Below are 21,169 nucleotides of genomic sequence, written 5' to 3'. Positions count from 1 at the left end.
CTTTCCCACCCACCAGCTCCTACTCAACGCCACCGACTCCCTCGTGATGAGGTTGAGACGTTGGGGTTGCCCCCAACCCCGGATCTCGCTCAGGATATGGTTGAGATACTGTGTGCGCTGGTTTCTATGTCCTGGTACCTTCACCCACTGCTTGAATTCATTGCCACCGACTCCCCCGCCAAGAGAGGTTGAGACCCCAGGGTTACCCTTAACTCTAGACCTCTTTCACCAAAAATTTGGGATACTGGGTGCCCTGATTTCCAAGTCGTGGGGTTTCCACCCGCTGCTTCATACTCACCACTGCAGACTATGCGCTGGTCTCCGGGTCGTGGTCTGTTTCTTCTCATCATCAATGTGTTTTTAGACTGCGATTTCTTCCTCTCTCATTTCTCTGTCTGGGTCGGGTCTGGGTTTCAAGAGCTGTTTCCCTCTACCCCATGCATAGCGAGGAGTTTTTTTTCTGGGCTTTCCCAGCAGGATAGTGCGTAGCTCCAGGCATGGAGCCTTATCACGGAGCTTTATCACGGAGTTTAAAGGACCACTCGGTCCCCTTTTCTGGAGCGGAGCCTGTTTTGTTACGCAGAATGGATAGGATGGAAATCTTTTTCTCGAGAAGCATACCCTTGGCTTAGGTCTTCTCGACAGAGTATGTAATATATGAATGACAGATGGGTGATTGAGCTTGAAATTTCCTTCGTTATTTTGCAATTGAGGGAGGACTTTGTTCAGATTCTCGTCACATCTTCTGCGGTGTAGAGAGACAAATAACGTAAGTTTTTCGGTGTATATGGACGTTCGTTTGAGTTTGATTGATTGTCAGTAGAAAGATAGTCTGGTCTTCTTCGCCTACCGTTGAGAGTCGAGCCAATTTTCCAGCTCTTCGAGGCCTGAGGCGGCCCGAGGGGAAGGCGGAGGCACGTCCAGGAGGCGTAGTTTATGAATAGGTATCCAGACAAAGCATTGGATGGGAAGTTCGAGAGATCGATTAGCTCCTCATGTGTGCCTTGAACTGAACACGTGCTTTCCAGGATATATTGAAAGCACACGTCATCGTGCTATTGCCACAGAACTTTTACAACCAATTAACGCAGGGACTGAGGACACATCTCTCAAGATAGGTAGTTGTACATACATGCATGGCAAGCGCTTCCTAGTGCCCACCAAAGAGGATACATATCTTTCTTCTATTTCGGTTTATCTAGTTGCGGAAAGGCGAAACGGTTACGACACGGTATTGCAATGCTTTTATTAGGCCTCTAAGGCGGAATCCTTTCGCCCTAGAAAACTAGACTCGAGTGTATAAGCCTTCTTTTCTCTTTGGCATAGGTTGTTCTCTCCGGTTTTATATACGTAGAATAGAGGCGGGGATATGTGACCAGACTATCGAATCTATATTTCCCGCCCCCGATTCAGACTCCAAAAAGAATAGAGAACGAGGCTTTTGCAAATAATTCCGCCTGAGGCTGGGCAGGCCAGATGTATCAATATATCATGTAGCTCGCTGTAAAGATAGAAGGTACTGGTGGCGTCATCGAAACTTTGTCTGTTATTGGATTTGATGCCATGAAGGTAGAAATAGAAATTTGGAAGAGCTATCAGAATGCCCACTCTTCGGTAGCACCATCTTAATCTACAAGGGAGACTCTTCGTAACATGGGCGGTCCAATTTTTCGCGCCAACTCAGCCCTGTTCAGGAAACAATATGAGCCACTCACTGGCAAGTCAGATCACACAGATGAGAAGAAAACATACACTATGATATTAATCCCCTCCTTTCCTTGCCGCAAACATGCTTTACTTCCCAAACCATCCCTATGTTTCACAACGAATCCCAGGCTGACGGGGAGCCTTACTCGCAGACTCATCCTCATAATGACACGTCACGCACATCCAAAACAGGCAACGTCATCCATGCAAGACAGGCACACCAGGGCTCCGAGTTCAGTGAGCAATGGCCTTGAAGGCAGACAAACAACATATTAAGTATGTTTGATGCCTGTGTTGTAATATGATATGATGGTATGATATGATGTGAGGCAAATTAGGTGGGGCAGGGAACGGGGGACATTTGAGTCACGGAAGGAGGACGATGTTTATGTTATGAGACACAGACACACGGATGAGTTTATTAGGAAATGATTGGGTATGATCTGTCTATTATCGCGCCTCGTGTCCGGAAGAGGGAAATGGGGAAACTAGTGTGGTCATTCCACCTAGCATTATGTATCGCGCCACTGTGATCTACCCCTGGATACGCTAAAGAGACAAAAGTCGGTTTAGGGAGGGAAAGGGCTTTAAAAAGAAAGTGAGTGAACGTTAGCAAATCAATCACGGCTTGCAGCGGCCAAAATATCGTGGGTACAGACAGCAGTCACGGACTGTATGCTGCTTGCAAAGCCATGCTAGGAAACGCTCGAGACCGAGACCATAGCCGCCGTGGGGAGAGCTGCCGTATCTGTAACTATGTTAGCCGCTGTCATGGACCTCTGGGAGAGGGTATCGTGGACTTACTTTCGCTGGTCGGTGTACCAGTAGTATGGGGCAGGATCAATGTCCACTCTCTTGAATGCCGCTATCAACTCATCATAATCGTAGATCCTCATACTACCACCCACAATCTCCCCAACGCCAGGCATCAAGCAGTCCACGCTCTCAGTGACTCGGGGATCATCTTTATCCTTGGGCATGTAGAAAGCTTTGATCTCTGCTGGGAAGTGTGTCAGGAAGATGGGCCGGTTGATGATGTCTGTCATCTTGCGCTCGGCAGCTTCAGCAATGTCGTCGCCGAATTTGTGCGGCTCGTTGTCTTCGTTCAGGATTCCATGCTCCACAAGCCAATCAATGGCTTCGGTGTACTTCATCCGCTTGAATGGTCGCTCCGGAATCTGGAACTCGGGGTTGAGGTCCATGATGTACTGCTTGACCGTAGGATCAGACATAGTGACTTCAAGAACACGACACATGACTAGTTCTAGATGCTCAAGGAGGTCATCGAAGGTAATGAAATCCAGCTCGGCCTCAACGTGAGAGTACTCGGCCAAGTGGCGACGGGTCAGAGACTTCTCTGCTCGGAATGACTTCTCGATACAGTAGACATCGCCCATTGAGGGCAGACATGTCTCGAGATATAGTTGGGAGGATTGGGTGAGATATGCCTCCTCATGGTAGTAGTTAAACTTGAAGAGCGTGGCACCTCCTTCGACCTGGGTTTGGACGAGAGCTGGAGGGCTAACTTTTCGCATGCGGAGCTCTTTGTAGACGATGTTGAACGCGTACTCGACGGCATCCCGAACGATCAAGACCTTGGATGCGTTTTCCCCTCGAAGGGTGAGATGGCGTAAGTCTAGCAGTGTCGCGTGCTCAGTGTCCTTTGATACCCTATTGGTGATGGCGTCGTCGCCGCCTGCTGCTTTGCATCCCGCGTGGATCTTGAAGTAATCGGCGTGTAGTTCGCGGTTGTTAGGCGCATGTGCACCAGGTGGAACCTCCTTCAGCTCTCCGAGGATCTCCATGCTTGTCTCTCGAGTCAACGTCAAGGCATCGTACGTCTTTGCGAGGGGACCAGTAAAGATGACCTGCATAAACCCGTATCCGTCTCGGAGTGTGATAAACATGACTTCTTTTTGTCTCCGCTCACGGTGTACTCTGCCAAACACTCGAACTCTAGTACCCTTCACATCTGAGCCGTTGCCCAGCTTGACCTTGGCCGGATCTGTCTCGTCTAGCTTGATCCTCTCCGCATGGGGTAAGCTTGTGTCCTCCTTAATTATAATCTTCTTTGCCTCGTCAAGCACCTTCTTTCGATCCGCTTCCTCCTTCATCCTCATTGCAAGCAGCTCCTGTTCCCTGGCAGCCTTCTTCTGCTGGGCTTTGGCGTAGTTAATCGCCTTCTTCATAGCCGCCTTAGCAACTGGCTTCCATTCTAGCCTCGAAGTTGCATCCGAGCCCTCGGGCACATCCCCGCTCAAGCTCTTGCGTGTGAGGAACTTCGCAGTCTCGCCATGGGTGAGCACAGCGAAACCGAGAGTCTTGTAGGGAAGGTCTTCAGTGCCGGTTTGTGCTTTGGAGTCTACACCGACATCTTCATCGATATAATAGGTCGGGTCTGCCATGGTGGGGGCAATTGGGCCGAAATGTGCGTTGAGGTTGTGGTGTTGTCGTTGTCTTCAAGAAATTAAGAGCTTCTTAAATGATTCATAGTGGGGTGGTGAGCGTGAGTCAAGCGGCGCCTACAAAACTACTCTAATGTGGCTGGCTGTGATGCACTTACTGTTTCCTGAACCCCCCTCCTGGTCCTGATTATTTCATGGCCCTACGCTCTTACAATCTCTTTCTTGTACCTCTTGGAGCTGTGAATCAGGCACTAGACCGATTTTAAAAGAAGGGCACAGGGTCAGATGCTCCTACCAATGAACTTTGTGGCGTTGCGGCGCATGAACACCTCGCTGTGAATGTCGTGTTTGGAGCAAGACAGAGAACCACTCCCGAGTCCCGGGTTGGAGCATGAATGCTTCAATCTTTCGGAGCGACCCTAGATCCGGCTGCTTGATCATTCCGATAGAGGTCAGATTACCAATTTCCGGCTTCCGTGGCATCATCGCGTTCAATTCCGCGCTTACGAAATCTGTTTCTAAGGCCCGAAAGGAGGGTATATAAGAGGATTTAAATTGTCGGTTTATAACTACTAAATAAATATCTGTGGCTGCAAGCATGTCAGATCCAAGTTACTATACATATCCTTCGCCTTTGGAAGGTTACCAGGGTCTTCCACCACTTTCAAAGTCAGTACACCCATTCTCATATCACTACAGCACGACAAGATCTTTGTTTCAGCCTTGGTCCAGATTCTCTGGGGAATTAACCTCTAGATAGTGAGATATCAGAGGATGGAAAATCATTCGTCAATCTACCCGGTAAAAAGAAGAGCATAGCATACAGCTCATTCGTAGAGCCAATAACCAATGGACGGCGTGGGGGCTTCGAGTATAGTCTCTTCTATTTGCACGTAACGGCGGTGCTGATTTGGTTGTAGTATACATGTCTACTTCCTCCAAACCGACGCCGAGGAGTTAAAATTTGCAACCGAGCTTTGGGAACGAGTCCGTCGAGAGTGTACGCTGCCCTACAGGATTACGTCTTCGCTGTCTTACCGATGAATAGTCCCCGAACTTCGTATTTATCGTGTCTGGGATAGGCCCATTGGCCCTCACCCAATAGGCATGTTTGAAGTGAATGTATTCACACCAGGTACTGAACGTCCGCTCTGGAGCCATGGCCTTGCTAAGTTTTCTTAGAGCAATTTGGAGCCTTTATCCCATGGCTGGTGATTAACAGGGGGCCGCTCTCAGCACTGATTCATCCAAATACTGGCGATGATGAAAGGGATCACACACAGCGAGCGACGTGGATGGGACAACCTATACCACTGAACTTGAAGTTGTTCAAAAGAATGAAGGAGAAGCAGAAGGAGACATCGTAGTTCGAAGTAATCTGCTGTAGGAATCGTGAAGTGGGAATCCGGGACTGCTTTTGGTTTTGTAATTGGTAATTTATGTCTGAGTTTGACCAGATTCTATAATATAGTACCCTCGATTGATCGAGATTGGCGTCTCAGCGTCCCCAACTACCTGCAATGGGGGCATATTGGACGTATGCCCCTGGAGCAATGCTGTGGTCCACGGATATACCGTACACAAAGTGGCCCGTTGGGCGGTTGCCGCAATCGAAGTGTGCATGATTTAGAATTGCACGGTGATACCGATCCATCCTGTCCGAATAATCAATCTGTCGACACCAATTCCCCAGCATTTTCAGCCTTTGGCCTCGCCCTCCCCACCCTTCTTCTTCTTCTTCTCTTTCTTCTTCTTCTTCTTGTCCCGCTTCTTCAGTCCACTCATCCCGGCCTTGCATACCTCTGCATAGCGCACATAGAAGGCATCTAGTTGATCCGGCTGTACAAGCGTCGAGATTTTGATCTTGTTAACGTCTTCTCTGTCTGTACCCGGTTGCTTTGACGACTTGTTGTTATTCGCTCGAACTATGATTGGAAGGGGATTCTCGGGGTGCGTGTCCCATAATGGGTCGTCTAGGACTTTGGCTGGAGAAGAACCGTCGGTGTCAGGGGGTATGGTCATGCGCTTCTGGGTGAGGTAGACGGAGCCATGTCCTTTCTTGCGGTTGAGTTCGAAAAGGTTGGTGAGTTTTGCGAAGAACTGTGGTCAATCAAGGTTAGAGGCGTGGCGTGAGATTAGAAGACGGTTAGATATACCTCATCATTGCTCATATGTTCTCCGGGCATTTTGTGAACTCGGATACTATGACGTTTCTTCCATTCGTGAATGGTGGGGCGTGGTGTAGTGGTGGTGAAATTAAGGTGGGATGGGCCGCTGGTTCGGTGATGTGCGGGGCGGGCGCGGAAACAGAAAACCTCCGATTGCTTCAACTTTTTTCCCAACCAACTTCCTCTTCTCGACAGGATGCGCCAGCGACAGTTTGGGGGCCCGAAGTTGCCCAAGGAGCTCCGAGATCAGTTTGGAGGTATGCAAATTTTTTTTTCCTGGGTTGTGGATGCGTCAGGTTACGCTCCAACTCGACGACTGTCACCGACACAGCAGTGCGATTGTATTGCCGCGCATCGCATCTTAGTCTCAAATAACTTGCTAATCAGATGTAGATCCCGCGCATCGAGTCAAGGCTGTGCGAGGAGGCGCCGGGCCACTCAACCGCAAACAACGTCGAAAGGCGGACCGGGTGGAGAAGAAGGCACAGAAGAAGCATAGCCAAGGTCGGAAGGCCGCATTTTCTACTCGAAATGAGCCAGATCTAGAAGATGAGGAGGAGGGGTTCAGCAAGGAGGAACCTCTCCCAACTAAACCAGTCCCGGTCAAAAGAGATGCTCAGAAACCGCTGAAAGGCATCCTGAAAATGTCCCTCCCAGAACCAGAATCACCACCGGAACAACGAACATCCCCATATCCGCCTCCTCGCATTTCCCGGGGAGTGAGAGACAGACTGGCGCAAGATGATGCTGATATCGCAGCGCTCGAGAAGAGATTGGGATTCAAGGGCAAGAAGTCAAAAGCTCGTAATGATGACGGATTGGATGATCTATTTGCGGATTTAGGTGCATTGGACAGCGACGAGGATAATCCTGGCGGTCATGCCCCAAAGCGCAAGCGGCCGGAAGACGAGGATTGGCTTGCGAGCAAGAGACGGAAAGCTTTGGGAGAATCAGCTTTGAGTTCGAGTGACCTCGATTCTGACCTCGAGGACTCGATGGAGCTAGGATCAGACGAAGACGAGGACCTAAGCGAGAGCTTGAAGGACTCTTCCGATGAAGACTATGAGGCCCCCGAGCCGCGTGTGAGGGAAAACCCATACATAGCCCCGGCCACATCAACTACCCCGCAGGTAGCTAAGTATATACCACCTTCGCTGAGAGCGCCTTCATCATCGGATGCTGAAGCGCTTATGAGACTTCGGAGGCAGATTCAAGGGCTTCTCAATAGGCTTTCGGAAGCGAACATGTTGACAATTCTCCGGGAAGTTGAACAAGTCTACCAGAATAATGCTCGGGGTTATGTGAACACAACATTTGTGGATCTGCTCATTGGAATCGTTTCTTCTGACACCTCCCTCCCGGACACTTTCTTGATTCTCCATGCGGGATTCATCGCTGCGATCTACAAAGTCATCGGAACCGATTTCGGAGCCCAGATGGTTGAACGCATCGTTACGGATTTCGACACGCATTACCAGGCAAACAAAATGGGAACGGGAAAGCAAGGAGCCAATCTCATATCTTTACTTGCGGAGCTCTATAGCTTCCAGATTGTCGGAAGCAATCTGGTGTTCGATTACATCAAGCTCTTTCTGAATGAACTCTCTGATATTAACACTGAGTTGCTCCTGAGGATCATCAAAGTTTCCGGCTCCCAGCTGCGGCAGGATGACCCCACATCGCTCAAGGACATTGTGCTACTACTTCAGAAGTCAGTCAGCGAGGTTGGAGAAGACACCCTACCTGTACGGACCAGGTTCATGATTGAGACTATCAATAGTCTCAAGAACAATAGGATGAAGACTGGGTTGACCGCGTCAACCATAGTATCTGAACATACGACCAGGATGAAGAAACAGCTTGGCTCCCTGAATACCCGCAATCTAAAAGGGACAGAGCCCTTACGGATTGGTCTGGCGGATGTCAGAGATGCTGAAAAGAAAGGTAAATGGTGGCTTATTGGGGCGAGTTGGCGAAATGATACTGTAGATGGTGTTCCGCCACAGGAGAAAACGAGCAGCGGGCAGAACCCACCGGCTTCTGATGACCTCGATGACGAGGGCGAGGTTGACTTGCTTCAATTAGCCCGAGAGCAGCGCATGAACACAGACATTCGTCGAGCGATTTTTATCACTATCATGTCGGCTACAGATTTCAAAGATGCTCACCTGCGTCTCATGAAGCTGAATCTGAAGAAGTCTCAAGAGGTTGAGATTCCCCGGGTCATCGTACATTGCGCAGGTTGCGAGAAGGGCTACAACCCGTACTACACCCTTATCGCTCGAAAGTATTGCTCGGAGCACAAACTTAAAAAATGTTTCCAATTCGCACTATGGGATGTTTTCAAGAGTTTGGGTGAGAAGAAGGAGGAGGAGGAGGCTGACGATGATGGATGTTCTGACGGTGAGAACGATAGCATCAGCAATGATGTCTCCTTGAGAAGGCTGGTCAACCTGGGAAAATTTTACGGGGCCCTCATTGCCAGTGGCGGACTCCCTATAAGCAGTCTCAAAACACTCAACTTCCCATACCTACAATCAAAAACGAGAACACTGCTCGAGATCATACTTGTCACAGTAATCCTCCAGTCTCAGAAAGGAGCAAAGGAAGGCAGGGACGAAAAGGGACTGCTGGAGATCTTTATTAAAGCTGACGGTGAACCAGAGATGGTCACAGGCTTGCAATACTTCCTCAAAAAGGTAGTCAGCAAGACAGACATTGCGGCGAACAAAGGCGAGAAGGAGACTATCAGGTGGGCATGCAAGTCAGCAGGTGAACTCTTGAGGAGGCTTTTGACCACAACAAATCTGAATGAGGCCGAATAGATCGCAAATACCACGAGGCGGATTTCGTAACTTCTAGATAGCAATATAATGATTAGTACAGGTCCAAGCTATTACCTCCAGAGCCGCGGGTTGACAAGTGGAAGAGTGAATTGGTCAGCCACAAGCGCCACACCGGCACTAGCCGCATCAACCGGGCTCAACGGGCAGCAAAAGTCCCAAAGCTCAACACATCTCGCTCTCCGTCATCTCATCCATTGACCTCTTTTCTCTTTTCCGCCGTGCTAATCGCGGCTCTCCCAACCTCTAGATCTCTCTTCCTGTTGCGCCATGTTCCGGTCCATTGTGCCGCGCCGCGCACCAAAGGCACTGCTGCGGCCAGCCGGAGGAGCTCACAGCACCTTCCGCGCTTCAAACATCTACTTCCAGGAAAGGGTACGACGAGGATACGCCTCGGAAGCTGGTTAGTCACATTAATCCCCGGGTTTCCCGATGGTCAGATGTTAATTGCGGGGCAGAAGAGAATGACTTGGTCATCATCGGCGGAGGCGTTGCGGGATATGTCGCAGCTATCAAAGCCGGACAAGCTGGTCTCAAGGTTTGCTAACAAATGAACTTCGGCATTGAAGGACAATGTCTGACTATTCTCGCTCTAGGTCGCCTGCATCGAGAAGCGCGGCAGTCTCGGAGGAACATGTTTGAATGTTGGCTGTATCCCCTCTAAGTCCCTCCTCAACAATTCGCACCTGTACCACCAGATTCTCCACGACACCAAGAATCGTGGTATCGAAGTCGGCGATGTTGCGCTCAACCTTGGGGCCATGATGAAGGCTAAGGAGACGTCCGTGTCTGGATTGACCAAAGGCATCGAGTTCTTATTCAAGAAGAACAACGTCGAATACATCAAGGGCACCGGTGCTTTCCAAGACGAGCACACGGTTGCAGTCAACCTCATCGATGGCGGAGAAACTTCTGTGAAGGGCAAAAACATCTTCATTGCTACCGGCTCTGAGGCTACACCATTCCCGGGCTTGACTATTGACGAGAAGAAGGTTATTACAAGTACCGGTGCTATTGCGCTGCAAGAGGTGCCAAAGAAGATGGTTGTCATCGGAGGTGGCATTATCGGACTCGAAATGGTGGGATAAACCTCGTAGTTCATGAAGGAATTCCGCTAATTGTTGCGCTAGGGCTCCGTATGGTCTAGGTTGGGCGCCGAAGTTACCGTTGTCGAGTTCTTAGGCCAGATCGGTGGACCAGGCATGGACGCCGAAATCGCAAAGATGACACAGAAAATGCTCACGAAGCAGGGTATGAAGTTCAAGTTGAATACCAAGGTTATGGGTGGTGATGATTCTGGTGAGGGGGTCAAGATCAACACAGAGGCTGCAAAAGGAGGTAAGGAAGAAGCTGTAAGTTTTTCATGTGTGCGAATATTAGGACATGCTAGCTTACATAGGCGTAGCTTGACGCAGATGTCGTCCTCGTCGCTATCGGCCGCCGACCCTACACCGCCGGGCTGGGCCTGGAGAACATTGGTATTGAGACCGACGAGAAGGGACGCCTTGTCATCGATCAAGAATACCGTACGAAAATTCCACATATCCGAGTCATTGGAGATGTTACCTTTGGTCCTATGTTGGCGCACAAAGCTGAAGAAGAGGGTGTCGCAGCCGTTGAATATCTCACCAAAGGATACGGCCACGTTAACTACGGCGCCATTCCATCAGTCATGTACACGCACCCTGAGGTTGCCTGGGTTGGACAGAACGAGCAGGAGCTCAAGGCCGCTGGCGTTAAATACAAAGTGGGAACTTTCCCCTTCTCCGCCAACTCGAGAGCCAAGACGAATCTGGACAGTGAAGGTATGGTCAAGTTCATCTCGGATGCTGAGACCGACCGGATATTGGGCGTTCACATCGTTGGCCCCAATGCTGGCGAGATGATTGCTGAAGGTACCCTCGCTCTTGAATATGGTGCCAGCTCAGAAGGTAAGTACATTCTAATCTATTACTGTTCCTATCTTGCTAACGTTGCTTCAGATGTTGCGCGAACATCACACGCTCACCCGACGCTATCCGAAGCTTTCAAAGAGGCCGCGATGGCAACGTATGACAAGGCCATCCACTACTAGATTTGGTTTCCTTGGTTTGGGGTCTTGTTTTAGCATAAACACATTTTTCTGTGCTCCGAGCGGGAGTGTGTGAATAGTACCTGTAATATATCTAGGATGCCTCTTGCACAATAAAAGAAGAACCTCCCCCCCGGTGTGGCCGAAAACACTGTGCCCTGGAATAGAAGAGTAGTACCTTGACTTCGAACTAACCGACAGCCTATCAGTAATCATTGTTTCTATCAAAATAATAGTAGCGTTGAATACAGTTGGCAATTAAGCTATGTTGCAGCCCTTACCTAAAAGTTATATCCGGCTTATTGCCTTGTCGAGTGGTTTGCGCTCAACGTGCTTTAAACCGTCGGCAATGCCATTCGTCTTATCGTTTGCTTAAGATTCGAACAAATCAATTCTACAAGGCATGCAATACTTTATTACTTAGCCCTAAGCCATCATTACTGATAGACGTGATGCCAACGCAAACCCGCCACGAAGGTCAGTAGTTACAGGCGGCAATCTTAAGTCACAAAGCAGACATAACGATGTTATTATGTAATATTAAGATGTGCGGACCTAACCCGAGTTAAGCACTGTCTTGACTTCTTTACCCCGCATTCCCAGTACAGGGCTTGGCAAAGGCTTTGCTCGAGATCTGGTCGCAGTGCCTCTGTCATGACAAGAACAGGCTGTGTCAGAGTACTTAGCCACAGCAATTGTAGCTAAGAACCTTACTTGGTAGTGAAACGAAAGCGCTCTATCGCCAAACCTCGACTGCCACGCGAAACGTTTCTTATACTGGACTATCCTTCAGCCCCATCACCTGCATCATGCCAGCCCTCTAGCCGAAGCGGTTCGGCCGTCGTCCCTGCCAGTGTCTGCCTCCAATCAGACTCAAGTTGCAAATATTTAGCTCGTAATCCTGCATGTAGACATCTTGTCACTTGGTCCAGCGTATGCTCAATGCATCGCTGTGGCCAATTGGCAAGCTATATATACGTGTTGATCTCCGGCCCTCTATTAAATGGAGAAAATAAAATATAGTATAGTTAAGCTAATTTATAAAGAAAATTATACCTAAATGTTTTTTAGACAGCTAATAAGAGAGCCCTAGCTAATCCGTACAGGAGTTAGAAACTGCGAGCCCCTAGGCTATACTCTGTTTAGAGTAGCACTATACATGGTGGCTTGTGCCTTCTCGGTTCTTCATCACCCCGGCTGAGCTAGCTGAGATAAGGAACCCCCCCTGGTGTATAGTTAGGTCACCCATGGTCAGTCATGCGATGGCCCACATATGACCTCTCCCTCTGACTCCTGAGTCCCCTCAAGGATTCGTCTCTATTCTCAATTGCTGCTTCCTCAGTGCCTTTGCCTTCCTACTACAAGTGCAAGTATCGGACAGAACAACCCCGCCTGTTGTGGCACTGTGATTAGGCAACAACGTGAACCGTCCATCGCACTGCCTGTTCGCCCACACTCAGCCCCCCATCTTCCCTCAATCCTGCGCTCTAACGTTAGTTCTTAGTCTTTCGAGGAGCCTCTCCGTTCACCGGTGTCGCATCGATCTGTACCTGCCACATTGCAGCTTTGTCTATCTAACCTAACTTCAAAAGCCAGATTCAACATGTACTACGAAACCGAGTGCGAGACATGCGATCGTGAGTTTGGCAGCCAGCAAGCTGCCATACAGCACATGAACGCACTAGGCCACTGGGGCTCACGTTACGAATGCGATACATGCGATCGACAATTCTTCACTCAACGATCAGCGGACCAGCACATGGACGATACGGGACACCGGGAGCCTCAATTCGAGTGCGAAACCTGTGACAAAAGATTCTACACCCAAATGTCCGCCAATCAGCATATGGACGCTTGTGACCACCGTAGGCGATACTACTGCCACGATTGTAGCAAAACATTCCAAAGTGAGAATGCCTTGAAGATGGTATGTTCTTCGCGCACGCCTTACTGCTGACCTGTACCTTTTCCCCCGAGCGTGGAGTATTATTGACTATCGTAAGCACCTCAATTCGAGCACTCACCGCGGCAAGAACGTTGCGTGCCCCTTCTGCAAAGCAGCTTTGACCTCGGCCAGCGGCCTTTCGCACCACCTTGAGACTGGCTCATGCCCACGAGCCAAAAACGTCAACCATCTCACGATTTTTCAGGCTATCAGTCAGCGCGATCCCAATCGCTTATTCACGAATAAGCTGCTTACCTACCCCGACTTTGACACGCAGAATATTGCAACAAGTGCAACATGGAATGGCTCTAGCTTCGAATGCTACCTCTGCCACCGAGAGTATAATACCCTCCGAGCACTGAACCAACACTTGAATTCGCCAGCCCATAGCGAAAAGCTGTATCATTGCCCGAACCGCAGCTGCAACAACCAGTTCGTACGCTTGGCATCGCTTTTCAATCACCTCGAAAGTGAGAGCTGCAACTTTATGCGATTCGAGAGGGTTCAAAAGCATGTTCATAATTTTATCACGGGACGTCAAAAGCTGCTCGGCCTTGCATAAGCACACACTGGCTTCTCCGAGAAGAGTTTACGTAGCATTTTCTGTTGGATCTGTAGACACTGCGAAAGCGCTGGTACGCGGGCAGCAGCTGACACTTCCTGAAGCCAGACTGAGCTTATACCCAAATGGGAAGCTTTTTGCAATCCAACCAACCTTAGGATTGCTGGGTTAATGGCTTGAATACGACTCCCTAGTCTTGATCTGTTATGTACATCTATGCGTGAAAGAAGATTAAACTGGCCGTTTCTAACAAGTCTTCGGAAAATTAACCCCAGTCTCTAGCTACCATTCGCGCCACTAGAGCTTTCCATGGCTCCAGTGATTTGCCGGTGCGCGACACCTTAGTCGTAGACTCTGCTGCATCACTATCTAGCACACCCTTGCGCTTACACCTGCGCTGTACCTTGCTTGTGACAACTGTTTCTTTCGCAGCGCGCTTCGCTCGGGGCTCCTCGAGCTCCTTATAACTCATAACCTTGGCCACGCTGAGTACCAACGATTTCGTCGACCGCAAGAAAGCGCGCCTGCGATTCAGTATGATATAGAGAAGGATGTCACCTGTCATGCGTTTTGCGACGAATCAACATTCGAGATCGGCGTCGATACTACAATCACCCTGGGTACGTAGGCAAGCTGGTGAAGCGTACGAGAGTCGCAATTTGAAGCCTATCTTTAAGAGTGGGAGGACCTTTGTAGGCGTAATTGGTGTTATCCCTCTTAATTTCAAGTCCGATTTATACATCACAGACACAGGAGGACGACTCAACTCCGCTAAATATTGCTGGGTACTACACGATGTAGGGATCCCATTTTATCAGCGACTATATAAAGAGAGAGGGCAGGTTCTCTGGTAGCAAGATAATGCGCCAATTCATAGGTCAAAAACGGCTAGAAAGTATATGGATGCACACCTAATTCAGTGCTTGGATTGGCGTGCACAATCGCCAGTTCTGAACCCGATTAAGAACGTTTGGCGCCTTATGAAGCTGCGTATCTCAAAGCGCAGAGAATATATACATACACGCGATCAGATGGTTCAGATCCTACGAGAGGAGTAAGCAAAAATTACGCCAGAGGACTATACAGCCTGTATACTCAACTGGTCAAAGCGCATGAGATAGGTGATAAAAAAATAGTGGAGGATCAACTGATTACTGATCAACTATAACATTACAAAATCCTCCTGTATACGTACTCTGTGTACAACTTTACAGCTTCAAGAGATATGGAATATTGGTTGAGATACCTTCCTTCCTAATCAGGTAAGCCACTCCAGCTTTCGCTCGGATCGGACTTGGCCCATAGTTTTGAAGAGCAATTATCCAAATCCCGGGGTTCGCCCTCCGCATGTCTAAGTTTCTCCTTTGGATCCTGAATGCGGCTTTCAAAACCTTGTCATAGAAGCATGCACTTTTTGGCGGCTCTAGACCGGCATGTTCTAGATGCGTAGAATGAGTGATGGCTTTTTCATCGACGCTTAGGAGAGTCACGGGCCGCATAGCCGGAAACCCATCGTTCCAGAGCCCCCCTTGATACATAGAGGCCTGCTTCAACCTAACAACAGTGCTTGTGAAAGAGGATGGGTAGGTGATTTCTGTTCTGGATGGCTGGCAAATCGCATCTCAGGGAATCCACAAGCTCCACCCTGAGGCTCTGCGTCCCACTTTAACAGCACCCCATGCTATGGCTTGCTCAAGGTAATGACCATGTGCAGCGCCGCAAACTGTATTAACCTTGACATTATTTCGCATATTTGATAGACACTCGGCTTCACTGCCACAGTCTGTGAGTATCTGCAGGGATACTGCACTGATCAACTTCAAGAGGTGCTGATTCGGCAATGTTGTGGGTTACTTTGACCTGAGAACTGGAGACACTGGTAAGGAAGGTTCACCAAAGTAGGTATTGCCATTTTCCGGCTCGTCCGAGGTCCTGAACATCAGTAGGGGGCCGACCTTAGTGCGCTCGCGCAGCTCCTTCTCCCTCTCAGCCCCCCTAGCCTCCTATTCCAGCTTGGCCTTCGCTTTCGCAGTGCCAACTGATTCCCGCTCCGCGCGCCTCTATAAGCAACTTATCAAGGGGTCAGACCAAAGCAGGCTGGGGGTTGTTGCGGTCCTCGAGATAGATACCTAGGTTCCAGAGGTGTGCATCACGGAGCTGGTCGCATAAGGCGAGCAGGTCTTTTGCCGGCGCTTGCTGGGCCGCGAGGGCCTTGACGTTAGTGTAGAACTGCTCCAGCACCTGATCGTATGGTTTGGAGGACTCGACCACTGGTGTTGACGTCTCGATCGGAATTCCGTCAGCGAGCTCTAGATTTAGTTGATTAGAAAGTTAATAACAGTAATTCATTTAAGCTTACTATCTAGTCACAGAAGTGTATAGAAAGCCTAATAGCTGTAAGGACGGGGCTCTATACCACTCCACCATTACAACCAAAAAGGTGCGAATAGTCAACCAACAGTTGACTTCGCGTGCAGAATAGTATATGTACCCTTCGCGCGTAAGGGCCATCTCGGCCTTACAAGTCACTTAATAGTTAGAGATAGTAGTTTCTGTATACTCGCAGAGCTACTACCTGGGTTGCTTCGTAGTCAAGGCACCTCTAACTTCTTCCGGGACATAGTTTTCCCCAATACCGGGAGGGAAGTTATTGGGCTGGTTTATGTAGGACTTTTCATTTCGGGATTTGATAATTATGCATTTGTCACCGAAGTAGAGCCGATAAGGCTGGCAGGCTGGCTCGTGCTCCCGCGTTTCGTGATTAGCGTGATCTGGCGCGTCTTCCCGCGATGTCCAGTTTGGGAGCCCAACCTCTACTCCCAGCTGTCTCGGAAACAAGGCATTATCCTCCCCCATGGACAACTCCGGGTTAGAACAGCACTGCAATTCCCTCCGACGTGAGCTGAAAGCTTGGGAAAAGGAGTTTGCCTCCCAGCACGACGGTCGCAAAGCCGGACGAGACGACATTAAAGCCAACGGGATAATTTGTATGCATACGACCGCGAATTCTCTCGTAACTTGCTGCTAACACCTTACAGCACAAAAGTACAAAGACTACAACAAACTTCGAGACGTTCTCTGTGGCAAAACCGCCCCTCAGACTCCTTCGAAACCGACTCGAAGACGTGAAGCTATCGAGGATGTCGATCAAAACCGGAAAGCACGCACCGCGAACCCTACCGCGACACCACGTAAACGGAAACTCGAAGAAGATGGAGATGGCGCCATTGGGCAGGGACCCACTTCCGTTCCACTCTCCCCCCAAGGACCTACGATGATTGGACCCACTCCACAGAGAGATGGTATCGTTCTAGGATTATTCGACATGCTTCCGGCCGAGACCCCAAGTAAGAGAAGGGTAGTATTAGGGGATGTTGCTCCCAATGCTGTGAAAACACCAAGCAAAAACCACGAGACGGGGGATAGCGAAGGGTTCATCGAGCTAAGGGCTAGAGGGGAGAAGACTCCTATGTCTTCAAGTAAGAGGTCTTTCTTGGATAAGTTCGTGACGCCAAAGAAGAGGAAGAGGGATAACGAAGGTACGCCAACGTCCGCTTTGAGGGGACTCTCTACACCTGCATTCCTGCGTCGGGATAACGTGCTTGGTATTATCAACGAGGACGACGAGCCGACCCCACGGCCTGCACCATGGAAACGACGTGGGCTTGGAAGGAGCTTGAGCAGTATGATCAAGTCGATGAAGAAGCAAGAAGAGGACCGCTTAGACGAAGAGGCGGAGATAATGCATGAATTAGAAATGGAAGCTGAGGGTATCCCGTATTCGAGAAAGCCTAGAGTACAGGAAATCCTAGTTAAGGATAGCCAAGCTGCAATGCCCCTTGGTCCGGATGGCGCTGGAGAGTCAGATGATGAACAGGAGGGGGACATGGCGGAGGATGGCCTGGATCGTAATGGAAACCCGAGGAAGGTATGGAAGAAACGAGGACAGAAGAGGCAAACAAGGCGGGTCATTAGTAAGTTTCAATGTGTACTCCAACGCCTCTATATGTTAACCTTTTCATAGTGCGGCCCAATTTTGTCAAACCCAAACCACTGCCAGCAGCTCTAATTAAGAACGATTCTGAAGACGACGATCCAGCTGCAAAAGCAGGACCAACCCCCCAGAATGCCGGCAGCGGCCAAGAATTCTCGGAAAATGACAATGCTTCAGACTACGCCAGCGACGATTCTCACACACCTAAGAAGCGGAAAACGGAACAAAAGAAAGAACAACGGGGTTCTACGGCACAGCCCAAAGACAAGGCAACCAGAGAGGGACCGGTCAAGGCAGCAGCGCGCAAAGTTAAAGCCACGGCGCATGCAAACTACCGCAAGTTGAAGATCAAGAGTTCCACGGGCGCAAAGGGCGGTAAAGGTCGTTTTGGACGACGTCGGTAGCTGTACAAGTGACACCAAGTCGGTCCGTTATAGAAGTGACGAATGGTATACTGATCGTGATACCCGATTGGGATACATAGCAGCGCATCTTAGAATTTGTGATCCGATAGTCTTTCCCCATTACTGGAATATCGATAGACCCGAATAAGTCGGTCTGGCTGGAAATTTTCGATGTTGCAGTCTGTTTCCAGGGACCCGCTGTTCGGGCTTTTTGATTGAGACACAATGTGACGGCATGGTCATCAGGCCCTGCGTGGGCGCAAGTGATGTCCGCCTGGTTTTGTGCGGCCTCCTTTAAATATCACCGGCTCCTGGAGGCTGAAGAGCTTGATCTCTTCAGATTCAATCGAAAAAATAATGGTATATATCAGACACAGAATTTTCGAAGGGTGCGGCCCTTCATGGCCGTCGCGATTCGAGGTACTCAGCGTGACTAAGCAGCCTGCCCCGAAAGCTCCAGCCACAGGTGAAATCCGGACCTCTCCTCCACCAAAGCTTCCGCTTCCAACATCAAACAACACAACAACCTCTATATCCACCCGCACAACATCTAAACCCTCCGTAAACGCGTCTCCAATTCCCGACTCTCCCACTACCATGGCCGAAAACGAGCTCAGAGAGCTCCTTAGGCAGCTCCACCAGACCCTCCAAACACACAAATATCAGCAATCCACATCCCTCCTCTCACGGGCCAAAGTAGCCCTCCTTCACCTCAACGCTCTCATCCCATCGGAGACCAGCCCGCGCATACACCTCGCTCTTGCACGCGAAACCCTCGAACTCGGCGCCGTCATCTCGATTCGGTTAAAAGACCCTGTCTCCTTCACACGCTATTTCCAGCAGCTGCAACCCTTCTACTCACTGCCGGAAAAGACGCTTCCTAAGGACGGTGGAAATGCGAGCAAGATTACGGGGCTGTATTTGCTGCTGCTGCTGAGTGACGGCGATTATGCGGGGTTCCACACCCTGCTGGAGACGCTAGAGGTGGCGGCTGCGCAGGCTGGGGGTAAGGGCTTGGAGGAAGATGTGTTCGTGCAATATCCGATAAGGTTGGAGCAGGCGTTAATGGAGGGGAGTTATGATCGCGTGTGGGGGGAGACGAAGAGTGAGAGGGTGCCTAGTGAGGAGTTTGCGCTGTTCTCTGAGGTACGTGAGACTGATTCCACTCTGATTTTCATGTCATTTCATGTAAAGGAGTCCGCTACTATGGAAGCAAGTCCTAATGAAGTCTTATAGGTCCTTATCGGCACCATCCGCAAGGAAATCGCTTCCTGCAGCGAGAAAGCATACCCCTCGATTCCCATCTCCGACGCCAAATCCCTCCTCTTCCTTGACTCAGAGGGAAGCGTTGTGAGCTTTGCAAAGGAGTGTGGTTGGGTTGTCAAGGATGGCAGGATATACTTCCCGCAGCAGGAGGATGAGTATGCGTCGAGCAAAGATATCATGGTCACGAGCGATCAGGTCATTGAGAATACACTGGGGTATGCGAGGGAGTTGGAGACGATTGTCTGAGTGTGCGTGGAAGAGGGAAGTTAAAGTTTTGCTGATGGAAAGGCTTGGGGTGGTGTGAGTATGAGCATGAGCCTGGTAGATGCTGTACGATACAAATACAGATAAAGGCATGAGGAGTCTGGGTGGCACTGGGTAGGAGCAGACAGTGGTCCAGCATATAGACTGGTTTGAAAGCACTCAAATGAACTAAATAGCTAATGAAAGATGCTAACACCCTATGGTCTCCCACCACCTTCAATTTCTCAATTCTATAAATCTCTCCAAGTATCTCAAGCCAATATAATTCAAGGTATTGTACTCTCTTCTTCTTGACGTTTGATCGGGTGTATCATTTCAAACATATATGTACCATACAGAACTTTATACAGAAAGTCTACGGACTAGAACCTGAATGCCTTTGGCCCTTTTTTCAGTATTCATTCCATTTGATAAACTCCAATCCATGCAAGCCAATTGTGTTTGATGCGTTGGGATCTCGCACGGCCAATACATCACTCGTACTTATCCACGCCCATTCCTTCCTTCCTTTCTCTGAACCGCTCTCGTTATTCCCCAACTCATCACGGCACAACCACAACCCCAATACTCGCCGCCTGACTCACCACACTCTTCGCCAACCCTTTCAACTCCAGCCCACTCAACCTTGTCTCCTGATGCTTAATCTTCGCAATCTCATATACATGTTTCAAACTCACCGTCCCGACCGTCCCCTTCACCGCATTCCCTGCCGTCGGACTCCCCTGGCTAGTTTTCCCCTTCGCCCCGTCTGTGTTGTTCATAGGTCCTGGGACATTGCCCGCGCCGCGGATTTTATTCTTGGTGGGGAGCACGCCGGCAGCGGAGAGGAGGAGGGTGGCAGTTGGGGGTGTGCGCAGGGAGAAGGTGAAGGAGCGATCAGGCCGGACAGTTATGCGGGCGGGGATGGGGGTGCCTGGAGTGTAGTGCGCGGTGCGGGCGTTAAATTCCTAGAAAGAGATAAGACGTTAGTTTGCGTTAGTGCTGTGGACGGGGTGAAGTAGAGGCTAACTGGTATGTAATTGAGATGGACAAAGGAACAATGATCAATATTCGTATCCCTCCAATAATAGCTGCTTCCCTATCAATGCGATCCCTCCAGGCCATAAACTGCACACAAAACTAGAACAGTATCATAAGAAATCCAACCATACACACCTTACAGAAATCCATACTCTTAACACCCTTACTCCCAAGAGCGGGACCCACGGGCGGCGATGGCGAAGCCTGGCCCGCACCCACAATCAGTTTGACAATTTGGTCTTTTTGTATTGCTTTGCGCGCCATAGTTGTGTGCGGTAGTCGAGGGGAGAAGATCCTTCGCAGACGGACAGAAGCTCGGGGGAACTTTTATGGAAGTTGCAGTGAGCGGGAGCCCGGGTGATCGCGGGGCGGAGAAAGTATTGTCCGACGGGGACAGTAGGAAGACTACAGGATGGAGAAGTATAGCAAGGAGATAATGTATTTCAAATAAGGGGTTTAGATTAGATTGCCGGGGTCCGCATAGTTCAGTTTAGAAAACACCGTGTATTGCAGCTGAGAT

The 21,169-nt window shown here is 49.7% G+C and overlaps 9 protein-coding genes across 9 annotated transcripts; 5 read left to right on the top strand and 4 right to left on the bottom strand.

Moving 5' to 3' along the window:
• Window positions 1-2,108: 2,108 nt before the first annotated feature.
• BDR25DRAFT_250346 (asparaginyl-tRNA synthetase) lies at window positions 2,109-4,470 on the bottom strand. The gene is made up of 3 exons (XM_033686062.1): window positions 4,271-4,470; window positions 2,512-4,184; window positions 2,109-2,455 (listed from the first exon to the last, which is right to left on the bottom strand). Exons 2-3 carry the CDS (start codon window positions 4,110-4,112, stop codon window positions 2,329-2,331), a joined length of 1,728 nt encoding a protein of 575 aa, XP_033554784.1. The 5' UTR covers window positions 4,113-4,184; window positions 4,271-4,470; the 3' UTR covers window positions 2,109-2,328.
• Window positions 4,471-4,682: 212 nt separating this feature from the next.
• On the top strand, window positions 4,683-5,607 carry BDR25DRAFT_330555 (uncharacterized protein). Its single transcript, XM_033692540.1, has 5 exons — window positions 4,683-4,781; window positions 4,873-4,983; window positions 5,033-5,112; window positions 5,161-5,247; window positions 5,295-5,607. The coding sequence occupies exons 1-5, from the start codon at window positions 4,711-4,713 to the stop codon at window positions 5,477-5,479; spliced, it is 534 nt and encodes a 177-aa protein (XP_033554783.1). The 5' UTR covers window positions 4,683-4,710; the 3' UTR covers window positions 5,480-5,607.
• On the bottom strand, window positions 5,588-6,352 carry BDR25DRAFT_250340 (signal recognition particle, SRP9/SRP14 subunit). The gene is made up of 2 exons (XM_033686061.1): window positions 6,269-6,352; window positions 5,588-6,212 (listed from the first exon to the last, which is right to left on the bottom strand). The coding sequence occupies exons 1-2, from the start codon at window positions 6,296-6,298 to the stop codon at window positions 5,811-5,813; spliced, it is 432 nt and encodes a 143-aa protein (XP_033554782.1). The 5' UTR covers window positions 6,299-6,352; the 3' UTR covers window positions 5,588-5,810.
• Window positions 6,353-6,476: 124 nt separating this feature from the next.
• On the top strand, window positions 6,477-11,197 carry BDR25DRAFT_308783 (dihydrolipoyl dehydrogenase; the record flags this gene model as incomplete). The annotated part of the gene is made up of 8 exons (XM_033691032.1): window positions 6,477-6,537; window positions 6,674-9,032; window positions 9,167-9,218; window positions 9,374-9,661; window positions 9,720-10,202; window positions 10,254-10,475; window positions 10,529-11,054; window positions 11,106-11,197. The coding sequence occupies 8 exons, from the start codon at window positions 6,477-6,479 to the stop codon at window positions 11,195-11,197; spliced, it is 4,083 nt and encodes a 1,360-aa protein (XP_033554781.1).
• Window positions 11,198-12,556: 1,359 nt separating this feature from the next.
• Window positions 12,557-13,865, top strand: BDR25DRAFT_299678 (uncharacterized protein). The gene is made up of 3 exons (XM_033689210.1): window positions 12,557-12,638; window positions 12,699-13,121; window positions 13,198-13,865. Exons 2-3 carry the CDS (start codon window positions 12,798-12,800, stop codon window positions 13,699-13,701), a joined length of 828 nt encoding a protein of 275 aa, XP_033554780.1. The 5' UTR covers window positions 12,557-12,638; window positions 12,699-12,797; the 3' UTR covers window positions 13,702-13,865.
• On the bottom strand, window positions 13,835-14,400 carry BDR25DRAFT_5702 (uncharacterized protein). The gene has a single exon (XM_033698758.1). The coding sequence runs from the start codon at window positions 14,264-14,266 to the stop codon at window positions 13,967-13,969; it is 300 nt and encodes a 99-aa protein (XP_033554779.1). The 5' UTR covers window positions 14,267-14,400; the 3' UTR covers window positions 13,835-13,966.
• Window positions 14,401-14,558: 158 nt separating this feature from the next.
• BDR25DRAFT_207453 (uncharacterized protein) lies at window positions 14,559-14,759 on the top strand (the record flags this gene model as incomplete). Its single annotated transcript, XM_033684531.1, has 1 exon — window positions 14,559-14,759. A coding segment is annotated over one exon (201 nt), but the record flags the coding sequence as incomplete, so codon positions are not given.
• A 1,771-nt stretch (window positions 14,760-16,530) lies between these two features.
• On the top strand, window positions 16,531-19,811 carry BDR25DRAFT_250327 (uncharacterized protein). The gene is made up of 5 exons (XM_033686060.1): window positions 16,531-16,688; window positions 16,740-17,675; window positions 17,726-18,091; window positions 18,488-19,245; window positions 19,336-19,811. Exons 1-5 carry the CDS (start codon window positions 16,556-16,558, stop codon window positions 19,609-19,611), a joined length of 2,469 nt encoding a protein of 822 aa, XP_033554777.1. The 5' UTR covers window positions 16,531-16,555; the 3' UTR covers window positions 19,612-19,811.
• Window positions 19,812-19,873: 62 nt separating this feature from the next.
• Window positions 19,874-20,967, bottom strand: BDR25DRAFT_250324 (ribosomal protein L11). Its single transcript, XM_033686059.1, has 2 exons — window positions 20,785-20,967; window positions 19,874-20,576 (listed from the first exon to the last, which is right to left on the bottom strand). The coding sequence occupies exons 1-2, from the start codon at window positions 20,911-20,913 to the stop codon at window positions 20,172-20,174; spliced, it is 534 nt and encodes a 177-aa protein (XP_033554776.1). The 5' UTR covers window positions 20,914-20,967; the 3' UTR covers window positions 19,874-20,171.
• Between the last annotated feature and the right edge of the window lie 202 nt (window positions 20,968-21,169).

Source organism: Lindgomyces ingoldianus (genome assembly GCF_010093535.1).
Source record: "Lindgomyces ingoldianus strain ATCC 200398 unplaced genomic scaffold BDR25scaffold_1, whole genome shotgun sequence".
Classification (NCBI taxonomy): Eukaryota; Fungi; Ascomycota; class Dothideomycetes; order Pleosporales; family Lindgomycetaceae; genus Lindgomyces; species Lindgomyces ingoldianus.
The sequence above is the reverse complement of the archived record's forward strand: the minus strand, read 5'-3'. Positions and strand labels throughout refer to the sequence as shown.

What these genes read in the sequence shown, in the direction of transcription:
- BDR25DRAFT_250346 (XM_033686062.1), bottom strand. Translation starts at nt 4,112, where the DNA reads ATGGCAGACCCGACCTATTATATCGATGAAGATGTCGGTGTAGACTCC. An exon ending in TGGTACACCGACCAGCGAAA is followed by an intron (nt 2,456 to 2,511) that starts GTAAGTCCACGA and finishes ACATAGTTACAG; the next exon opens with ATACGGCAGCTCTCCCCACG.
- BDR25DRAFT_330555 (XM_033692540.1), top strand. Translation starts at nt 4,711, where the DNA reads ATGTCAGATCCAAGTTACTATACATATCCTTCGCCTTTGGAAGGTTAC. An exon ending in GGACGGCGTGGGGGCTTCGA is followed by an intron (nt 4,984 to 5,032) that starts GTATAGTCTCTT and finishes ATTTGGTTGTAG; the next exon opens with TATACATGTCTACTTCCTCC. An exon ending in AGTGAATGTATTCACACCAG is followed by an intron (nt 5,248 to 5,294) that starts GTACTGAACGTC and finishes AAGTTTTCTTAG; the next exon opens with AGCAATTTGGAGCCTTTATC.
- BDR25DRAFT_250340 (XM_033686061.1), bottom strand. Translation starts at nt 6,298, where the DNA reads ATGCCCGGAGAACATATGAGCAATGATGAG. An exon ending in AACATATGAGCAATGATGAG is followed by an intron (nt 6,213 to 6,268) that starts GTATATCTAACC and finishes GATTGACCACAG; the next exon opens with TTCTTCGCAAAACTCACCAA.
- BDR25DRAFT_299678 (XM_033689210.1), top strand. Translation starts at nt 12,798, where the DNA reads ATGTACTACGAAACCGAGTGCGAGACATGCGATCGTGAGTTTGGCAGC. An exon ending in GTGAGAATGCCTTGAAGATG is followed by an intron (nt 13,122 to 13,197) that starts GTATGTTCTTCG and finishes GACTATCGTAAG; the next exon opens with CACCTCAATTCGAGCACTCA.
- BDR25DRAFT_5702 (XM_033698758.1), bottom strand. Translation starts at nt 14,266, where the DNA reads ATGACAGGTGACATCCTTCTCTATATCATACTGAATCGCAGGCGCGCT.
- BDR25DRAFT_250327 (XM_033686060.1), top strand. Translation starts at nt 16,556, where the DNA reads ATGGACAACTCCGGGTTAGAACAGCACTGCAATTCCCTCCGACGTGAG. An exon ending in GCAAACAAGGCGGGTCATTA is followed by an intron (nt 17,676 to 17,725) that starts GTAAGTTTCAAT and finishes ACCTTTTCATAG; the next exon opens with TGCGGCCCAATTTTGTCAAA. An exon ending in TAAAGGTCGTTTTGGACGAC is followed by an intron (nt 18,092 to 18,487) that starts GTCGGTAGCTGT and finishes GAATTTTCGAAG; the next exon opens with GGTGCGGCCCTTCATGGCCG.
- BDR25DRAFT_250324 (XM_033686059.1), bottom strand. Translation starts at nt 20,913, where the DNA reads ATGGCGCGCAAAGCAATACAAAAAGACCAAATTGTCAAACTGATTGTG. An exon ending in AGAGTATGGATTTCTGTAAG is followed by an intron (nt 20,577 to 20,784) that starts GTGTGTATGGTT and finishes ATCTCTTTCTAG; the next exon opens with GAATTTAACGCCCGCACCGC.